This window comes from Triticum dicoccoides, chromosome 5B (genome assembly GCF_002162155.2).
Source record: "Triticum dicoccoides isolate Atlit2015 ecotype Zavitan chromosome 5B, WEW_v2.0, whole genome shotgun sequence".
NCBI lineage: Eukaryota > Viridiplantae > Streptophyta > Magnoliopsida > Poales > Poaceae > Triticum > Triticum dicoccoides.
This window is the reverse complement of record NC_041389.1, coordinates 129177521-129187313: the sequence shown is the minus strand read 5'-3', so window position 1 is coordinate 129187313 and position 9793 is coordinate 129177521. Positions and strand designations below refer to the sequence as shown.

At 41.7% G+C, this 9793-nt stretch overlaps 1 protein-coding gene across 2 annotated transcripts; it reads left to right on the top strand.

The window, feature by feature from the left end:
* Positions 1–1504: 1504 nt before the first annotated feature.
* LOC119307787 (putative coatomer subunit beta'-3) lies at positions 1505–8485 on the top strand. 2 transcript variants are annotated; one of them, XR_005149553.1, is made up of 3 exons: positions 1505–1601; positions 7188–7314; positions 8329–8485. XR_005149553.1 is itself a non-coding variant. In XM_037583867.1 (3 exons), the coding sequence occupies exons 1-3, from the start codon at positions 5699–5701 to the stop codon at positions 6787–6789; spliced, it is 291 nt and encodes a 96-aa protein (XP_037439764.1). In that variant the 5' UTR covers positions 5684–5698; the 3' UTR covers positions 6790–7048. The 2 variants fall into 2 exon arrangements, 1 of the variants encoding a protein (XP_037439764.1); XM_037583867.1 differs by lacking the exons at positions 1505–1601; positions 7188–7314; positions 8329–8485 and adding exons at positions 5684–5773; positions 5854–6002; positions 6723–7048.
* Positions 8486–9793: the final 1308 nt, after the last annotated feature.

Sequence of the window (9793 nt, the reverse complement as noted above, 5' to 3'; positions counted from 1 at the left end):
ACCCTGCAGGGGTGTACTTCTTCACACACGCTCTCACCACTTACCGACGTTTACACGACATGTACTCGGCAACCTTCAAGCGGAAGCCCAGCGAGGGTGTCGGCCACGACCTGACTAACCACACAAGTCTCTCGTCCAGGTTTATCGCCTATTCGGGTTCCATCCGCAAGGAGATCCGGCCGGGGTGTCGCTCACGGCCCCAAACGATGTGAGCAGGGTTCCCAAGCCCACCATCCGGGTGCCACTTGGTACACCGTGCCACTGTGCCTAGTCTGTCCTAAGCCCACCTGTACCGGGTGCCACTTGGTAGACTACTAACACTACCTACAAACACCAAAAACTAGTTGCAACTCCTGGACAGAGATCATGTTGATTAATAAGTCGAGAGGGGTCGAGTTACCGAAACCCAATGTGTGGTAGTAACTGTTCATGGATCACAAACACAGAACTCAGTTCCTGAGGACGGCTGCAATGAGACAACCCACCATGTACTCCTACATGGCCTCTCACCGCTATCTTTACCAAATCGTGTTCACACACTTAGCTCACACACAGTAGGACATGTTCACACACCTCCAATTCATCCCCGATGAATCAGACCTGACTCAACTCTAAGCAGTAGCAGGCATGACAAACAAGCATGAATGAGTAGGCACATCAGGGCTCAAACAACTCCTACTCATGCTAGTGGGTTTCATCTATTTACTATGGCAATGACAGGTTTGAGCAGGAGCAAGAAGATCCTTTTTGGACGATCCTTGATCTTAATTTAGATAATTAGGCTCCTCAATTTTGCTGTATGGTGTTATGACATTCGTCTTCCTTTCTGGAAGAGAGCAACACTGATCATGGATCAGGACTAAACATGGAATTTTGAAATGACGTAATTTTGTGGTAAAGTATTGTTTTACACAGAGTTAGGAATTTGTTCTTAATGTCTGTCAGAATAAACCAGGTATACTTTAGCCGCCTTCTAGAACAACAATTTTTATTGGGATAAAAAAATAAGGAGGGACTGAGCTTTCTCCAATTCTCAAATTCATGTGACATGTACATTTCCGTTTATTCTAATAAGGAAAAGGCTAATAGGACGGCAAAAGCTAATTGCAAGTTTGATGTCTTTTACTCATGTATACATTATCTTGGCAATCAAGCCAGCTAATCAAAAGGAGATAATGGAAAATGTGTGACGAAAGGAGTCAAGCAAAAGCACAGCGAGCAAATCACCACCATTGAAGTTTCAGCATCTGTTTTTCATAGTTGGACTAAATCCGATTACTCTTGTTGTAATCAACACTGGGGAAGATATCAGGGCTCAGGCAACACTTTAGCCTATGAACCGAGATGTGCCGCCGCCCAGTCGTCGTGTCCACACTGCGCAGCCTCCGCCACCCGATCGGCCTACATCTAGCAAAGGTGAGGCCTCTCCTCCTTTTCGTGCATTTTCATGGGCTACGTGGTGCTAATTGTGGTGTGCTGCAGCAGTTGAGACCAGGTAGGACGAGGAGGAAGCATAGAGGGAGACTGCGGGACGAAGAGGAGATCTCGGTCAGCATGCAACCTACACACCAACACCATCCCAGCTCGTGTGCCGACTCGAGGTTGGAGATCTTCTCCTCTCCCCTCCTCCTGCACGTACCTTTTATTGGGGCTGCCATCGTGGTGTTTTGCATCCGCACATAATCTGTAGGTGTTATCATCGGATATATGTGCTGGATTTTCAATTTATGGCATGACATGTGATGGAATTTCAGCTGGAGGTGGTTGTTACCTACTGGTGAGAGAAGCTATTGATAACACACCATGCATTGCAAACATAAAGAAAAACATTATTGTGCATACATGTCTGTACTACTGATGCTATTTTACATGGAAATCAGTGAATTGGTTTGGTTTGGTTTGTGATGCTGACATGCTGTAGTGATAGTAGTATGATTATACATAAGAAAATTACTATACTATTCTATTTGCAACAAGCTGGGTCTGTGCTGGTCTGTTCTGAAAAATGTCCAACTAGATAGCTTCTGCCACTTTTGGTTATATTCAGGGGTAATTAATCTGTACTCATACAGTTGATAATGCAATTCAGGGGTGTCAATCGTATTATATTAACAACAATCTGTCTTAGGTTCTTTTGTTCAAATATCTGCCCAGGATGTTTCTGTGTAATCTTACATTCAGAACTCAAGCTTATTATTGAATTTGGTAACTAGATTATGCATTTTGGTTCATATCCATGTCTGTAGGGTGTGCCCAGTTTTCAATGCATTGCAATGCCTGTTCAGGTTAGTGATTTGGGAGAAATATGTGCAGCGGGTAGTAGTTGCTGCTTCCTAACAAAGGAAGTCTGACTACACAAATAATTAATCTGTGTTCCAGAATTAGACCGCATCCTCATTGTTTATAGATGCACCAAGCAATGATTGATGCTTGCTAATTATAGGAATGGTAACTTCTTGCATAATTAATCTATAGGTTACATAGTCCATTAGGCCATCTGCTTATTGTTTATATACGAAAAAATAACAGTTACTCCTTGCTGATAAAGGAAAGTTGAGTAGGAAGAAATCTACATAGACAACCTTCTGATTTTTTATATATGCATCAAGCAATAGTTGGTACTCGCTGATTACATTAATGGTAACTACAGAAACTTTTCTATGCTCAGCATTATCGGCGCTCTCAGATTTGGAGTTGTACTTTGTTATTGTGAATAATGAATATGGTCAACAATCTGAAGAAGAGTCAACTTCTACCGGGAGAGTGATGGGTGTTACTGCCGGGAGATCTGCTTCTTGCCGGGACAGTGATATGTGTTACTAATCTCCTATTTAGTGTTGCTCTAGGATCGGTAGTACCATATGAAAGATCAAACATTGCATTCCTCCTTTTGTTCTAATGCAAATGATTGCTTATGTGGTTGCAGATCGATTTGCGATCCGTTAAGCGGACCATGGTGTCACGGAATGAGCAATCAGAGAAAAGTGTTTTCACCAAAAGTGAGGTGAGATGTTTCTGTTCATCTTGGTTGTACTTAAGATAAGATTTAGCTACAGATAATCATTAATCACCTAATGTATTTCTTTGCCAAGTGTGCAGTTAGAGTTAATGTGTCACTGGTTATTTTACATCCTTTATTCTTATTCCCTTTAACCTCAAAATGAAATACTCTAGAAGATTTGTTGGTGCTCCATTAACCAAATATTGCTAACAAAATGTTGTTCCCATTTCAGTTGAGAGAAAAATTGCATACTTTGCGAACCAACGGAAGATTCATCATTTAATATTATTCTTTAATCACTAAATCATATAGGAGATTCCTTTGGTGCCCCATTAACCAAACATTAATATATTACTAAAAAAACTGACAAAATGTTATTCTGGTTGCGATTAAGCCCTGCTGAGGCGAGGTCGTCCCTTTTACCCGCTTACATCCTCAATCGGTGAGTCCTGACACCCCTCTATTGATTGATCCATATATCGCCAGGAAAAATGGCTATCAGTTCAGCTACTATTGAACTATTAATTATTGTTTTTAGGGAAATTAATTACTCCTTGGAGAATCATAGATCCATGTTCTATTTTTGTCATGTAAGTTAGGTTATAACTATGTAGTTACAGCCATATATTTAGAGTTGCGATAAAAAGCAATTAGTAATAGAAACAAGTCAATTATGCGACTTGGTTGCGTCTTTGCTACCTATTCAGTCAATGCAATGCTCGATTTTAGTTTCTTTGGGCATGTGCTCTATATAGCTTTCTGGTCTCTCCTTCTGGCCTACCATATTGTTTTATAATTTATCTCTGTTCACAAACCCAGGCTTAGTCAGTGTTACACCGTATTAGACTATGTATTCTGCCCAGCAGGGATTATTTATCTGTGCTTCTTGGTGTGTCTAGAGTCTTGCTTAGAGAAAAGTCAGTTCACATCTCAGTAGCTTTTGTTGTTTAATTAGTTAGCATGTGCAGGTTCATATAGCAGTACACATGTGTGAATAGAAATTCTTCATGCAAGGTGGCAGTAAAAGGCCTTCTAATTTTACCTTCGGCACTACAAGCAGCTAATAGATAGGCCCATCGCTTGCATGATGATAAGTTTTGGCCACAAGAATGTTCTAACAAATCTTATCCTTGATTGCAGCTAAAAGAGAACTGACTAGGCCCCTGATGGTGCTCCTAGATGTGCTACACATCGCCTCCTTGGCCGCTTCGGTGCCAGTGGTGTTCGTTCTTGTCGGCGGGACGGTGCAAGGCGCAACTCCGACGTGGTTCCTCGCCAGTTGGATGGTGTTCAGGCGCAACCCCGACGCCCACTGAGTACTGCCTCGGCTACAACCTCCCTCGGTGAGCTCCATTTTCCCCTGCCCTGCTTCGGCTACTGAATGGGACATGGCTAGGGCTATGATGATCAGTTATGGCTGATATAGGCATGCTCTCGAGCAATCGAGGCACTTGTGGATATTATTTGGATCCTCCCTCATTTCTTTGAGCCGTTTTGATCACGTTCTTATTTTAGTGGCTCTGTCCCTAGATGGTCATTTCTGATGAGTGATAACCAGGGCAGTTAACATATTGATCTGGTGATCCATCCATCCAGAAATAAGAGATGAATGTTCCTACAAGCTCTCACAGCGATTTGGATTCTGGGCCGTTGGATCTGGTTGCGTGATCGGATCTGGGCCGTCGGATCGAGTCGCTGGATGACCTACGCCATCGGATCCGATCCTTGGAACTGTCGCAATGAATAGTAGTCCAAAACGCGTGCCACCGCGTGTTAATCACGTGCCCCATCGGTTGGAAGCCATTCTTGCTAGGGCGATGATGATTAACCGTCGCTGAAATAAGTGTGCCTTTGAGCAGTCGAGGCACCTGTGGGTATCAAGTTGGATCCTCCCCCTTGTCTCTAGAATCCTTTTTTATCCTGAGATACTTGTTGTTGTCCTTGTATGGTCATTCTTGTTGAGTGATAACCAGGGCAGCTCTACTGTATAAACAGATTGATCTGGTGATAAGAGATGATGGGGTTAGGTTATATGATCGAGGAAAGGTGAATTTGAGCCCATTGTGCAATAAAACTGCAGCTACCTCCCCTACTGTGTGTGATACTGAAGGCAAAAAAGAACTTTTCATGTCTTGCTACTTTAAAAATCCAAAAGGTTCATTCTTCCTTTGCTGGTTACTTAACCATGATTTTTTTTGCTTTGGTTCTGGTTGAGATACTAAAGGTTGTTTATATATGAAAAGAACAGTCACTTATAGTTTTGTATGCCTCAACTGTAGCTTAGGATCCCGTGTTGTAGTGCTTTGCCTAATTAAGAATAACTCTAATCAATAATAGTATTTCTTTCCTTCTGATTTGAACTGAGAGAGGGCCATTGATTCTTGACCTTAAGGTGACCCCATTTTTTCTATGCCTCATGCTTATGCTGCTCTATGTTCCCTTTAAAAATCCCGGCTGGCATGCCTCGCCTCCACCTCCCGTGGCCCTAACCCAGGGTTTGGTTGGCGAGCTCGCTGCCGTTGGCCTTGGACGAGGAGATTCGGCACACACACAGGAAGGAGCTCCGCCTCTGCTGCCTCTGCACACCCCAAGTATAGCAGATCCCCATCCCTGCCTTTTCTAATTTCCTCATTAATAATCTGTAGTGGTTGTAGTATCGGGGAGACAGTGGGTTCGTATGACATCATTTTTTTAATCATGAACTGTGCTGATTACTTCACCAGTGGTGATCGACCATTTTTAATTACTGGATCTGATGATCAGACTGCAAAGGTGTGTCTTCTACGATGAATTGTGCTATTGTGAGGGTATATTGGGATTGATCTGACTTATTACTTAATTTTTTGGATCAGGTTTGGGATTACCAAACCAAGAGCTGTGTTCAAACACTTGAAGGACATGCACACAATGTGTCCGTTGTCTGTTTCCATCCAGAACTACCTACTATAATTACTGGCTCAGAGGATGGCACAGTTCGCTTGTGGTACTCTACAACCTACAGGTACTCTCTCATACTATGATATTGCTTGGAGATGATACTAATATTGCGCTGTCTGAAAACCAACTTTGTTTTACTAAATTCTGTTTAGTTACACGCAATACATTTATTGGCTGTATTTTTTTTTCTTCTGCATGTTTTTTGTTTGCAAGTAATATCTTCTGCACTGGACTATACACATTCGTTGTTTCCCAACTGATGCAAGTTTATTTCTTTAAATTGGTAGTGTAGATAGTGCCTTTTTCATGAATCATGAGCAAGAATGTGGCATGTTCTTATTAATCCCTGTTTGGTCATTTAACTTTAAGGGTTAAACAAATCACACGGCTGGTTAGAAAAAAGGAGGCTCTGTGCTTATCATGGTTGCAATTCAGTGAAATCAAAGTGCCTTTCTTAGGTGCTAGATTTTTTTGCATGCCGTGTTTGTTCCCAGTTTCCAGTTTGTAATTATATGATAAGCAGATATTTAGTTGTTGGTTGTTCTGTTGAGTTCTATTAAATGTTGAGGTTGATCTATTTTTCTACCTATGCATTTGAGAGGACAAGTAAGCTTCACAAAAAATAGAAATTGCCCTTGTATCTTAGCTTTTCTACCAGGTTGTTTTGAAAGACAATGTTTACTAAGAAATGTCTCACCATGCAACTTTCAGATGTTTACATGACCTCCTTTTCTTCCCTTCCATGTGCTGGAGTTCTCATATATGGTTGCCCACCTATTTGCAGGAAACGCTCGGCAAGCCACACCACCTACGATGTGGTGATCCCCCTCCCATCGAGAACTGCCATGTAGTTTTCTCTGCCAAGGTTGTTGTCTGTGTCGGTCTACTACGTGGTGCATTGCCTTCAGTGGAGTGTGGCATATGCTTTTGGTTTCTTGTATTGTTTCTGGTAGAACCTAGGACCGTTGTTCTGGATGCTCATTTTGTGTTACAGTGGCTACCAAGCAAACCAATTGCATGGCAGATACGATCTCTAGAAAATGGTAGTTGTCACTCGACTTATGGATGTGCTGTCAGGAAGGTGCATTCCTATGTAAAATGTGGCTTCTATGTATGATGTACGAATTGTTTGATTATTATTGCTGTTGTGCTTTGCGTGGTTAATTTGATCTATTATTTGCTTTGTTTATTTGCTGTCTTACAAGGCTAATTTAGTGCTTGGGGCTGCTATGTGTTTTCATGTTACTAGCCAGTTTTGTAGCCGCCAAGGGAAGTACAAAGATGGCGTCGAGGCTTGGGCGTGTGGCCGTCGACGTGGAGCAGGCAGAGGAGGAGCGACTACTACCCCAACGGCAGCCTCTCCTCCCTTGTCCACGGTCAGTGCCTCTTCTCCATTGCTGGTTGCTTTGCTCCTTTTCTGTTGTTGTACACTGAAATGAAATGAAATGAAATGTATGCACTGAAATGAAATGAATATACTCCATGACTGAACTAGGGGGTACTCACATAGTTAGAAAAATCTGAAGCACCTGTTAGTTTGTTGGCAAGCCGTATGCATCATAACTAGGTACTTTTACCTGTCATGGAATTTGAATATAATTTTGTTTGTTGGTGCTCCTGGGTATATTTACACGAATCTGAAGGTGGTGATGATTCAGCTGACCAGTAGGTTTTTCTTCTGTGTTCAGAGAAGAAAGAAGCTGGTAGATAATATAGAACCAAAGTAGTCGATCCTATAATTACACGAATCTAAAGGAGGTCATGATTCAGCTGACCAGTAGTCTTTTCTTCTGTCCTTAGAGAAAAAAGAAGCCGGTAGATAAGAGCCAAAGTAGTCGATCCTCTTGTGTACGTTTGTAAAAAGAAATAGAATAGCTTCTTTGTGACCTGAAGATTGCTGTCATGTTTTTGTGGGCTAGCTGCACTGTCACCAATACTTGCGAAACCACTAGATGATATACAGAATGCGTAACCCTAAAGATTGGGATTGCCTGGGCCTTACTCTAATGTACTAAAATCATTACAAGTTGCGATTTAAAGGATCATGATGTATTACAGAAAAATCTTAAAATACTCCTCTGTTAGTCAGGATCGAGATTTTCACATAATTACTATGTTTGTCCATATTGACTCTGATTTTAGAGGGCGATATGTTTTGGTAGGAAGTGTATTGTTCCTATGTTTTTCCTGATATATACTGATTGTTGAAGAACTGTTGTTCCAGATTATGAAATCAATATTTAATGGATCGATCGATAATTGTCTTGTACATGGTTACATAGCAAACATATGTGTTACCAGCCCATCTATTACTCATAGACTCACAATAATCTGCTTCTTCTAAGTTATTGGTCGTCAATAAGTTGCTGCTAATATTACTATCCTCTTAGGACATGCAAAGCACAACAACCAACAGCAGACGACACCTCCTCCAAAGCTAGACATGGCAAGGTATACTAAATAAACCTTGCCTCGGCTCTAGGATGTAATGTTCCATATATCAGATCATTAAACCATATGTTGGGCTATCAAACAGCAAGTGAGCTGGGAAACAGACCGTGTGCGGTGCTCGCAAAGGTTTATTTGGAAAACGCAATCGCGACTATGAAGAGTAAAGATGTATTTCAAAAATAGTACCTTCTCAATACTTTTGATGTACTCTGATCTGAGACCTGTCTTTGGCATTTTTACGAGTTAGGTTCAGATGAATCACCATGTGCGACACAACAGCCATCTGATATATCTTCCAAGATAGTTGTGCCCTTTTTGTAACTACAGTATGTAATGAGCACTCGTAGTTCTATGTGTTTGACTGTTTGGACTATTAAGCTGGGTATGCAGGTGACAAGTTACATGTGTTTTACACATGTCTTGTTCGCTTTGCACACGATAATCAAACAAGCCTTTGTATGGTTAATTGATGTTCTAGAGATGTTTGGTCCTTTTCTCAACAGGCTGAATCTTTTTTGACATTCTCGGTAACATTTGTTCCTGCAAGTGCCTGAAACAACACATCTAATGGCCAGTCCTTTGACCAGAATGACTGAGATAACTTGAACACATGTTTCTGACATTTCAGTTGTAGTTTATAGTAGTTAGTTTGCTCTATGCCACCTGTTTTTCACTTATTCTTCCAGCAAGCATATACTCCTATATATGTGTGCTGATTTTTTGTAAGGTTTACGTGTATAAATAGGGTGCACAAGCCAGATGTCTTCCTAGGCCTCTATCCTACCTTTTCAGATCCCCTACTCTAAATTGAACAGGGTTTTGTTGGTAGTTTGTGAATATTTTTTTGAAATAATGAATGAGTTCTAAAATCCCGAATTAAACTTGGCATTATCGCTTGATCAAAACGTTGGGACCGGCACCTCGCGCCAGGGCGCGATCCCGATCTAGTGACTATGATGTAGATGCTTGTCTTCTTTAAGAGCCAGCGAACACCGATCTATATCTATCGTCCGCTTGGTGATTAGCCAGCGAATATCGAGTTATATGAAAGAACGTCCATACGCGAGGGACACAGGGAGCGATGAATTCTTCATAGAAGATGTCCTTCCGCCGGCCACTCGTACGCCTAGCAATACCCGATGCAATACGATTTGCTAATGACGCCGGTAGCTAATGGCGGCGGCATATGTGAGGACATGGAAGAGGATCACGTAAGGCTTAATTCTCTTTTTTCTGGTTAGCCCATTAATTGCTTTCTATATATATAATAGATTCTTCGTCCAGCCCAACATAATATTTTCACCCAGCCTAGCAAGTCACGAGTTTCGAGAAAAATGCAAATGGGCTTTAAAGGCCAGTAGGTCGAAGCCTAAGCAAGGCGTTGGATTTACATCCAACGGCCGA

Coding starts and splice junctions, on each gene's coding strand:
- LOC119307787 (XM_037583867.1), top strand. CDS start 5,699: ATGAACTGTGCTGATTACTTCACCAGTGGTGATCGACCATTTTTAATT. Junction 5,774..5,853: donor CTGATGATCAGACTGCAAAG/GTGTGTCTTCTA, acceptor TTTTTGGATCAG/GTTTGGGATTACCAAACCAA. Junction 6,003..6,722: donor TGGTACTCTACAACCTACAG/GTACTCTCTCAT, acceptor ACCTATTTGCAG/GAAACGCTCGGCAAGCCACA.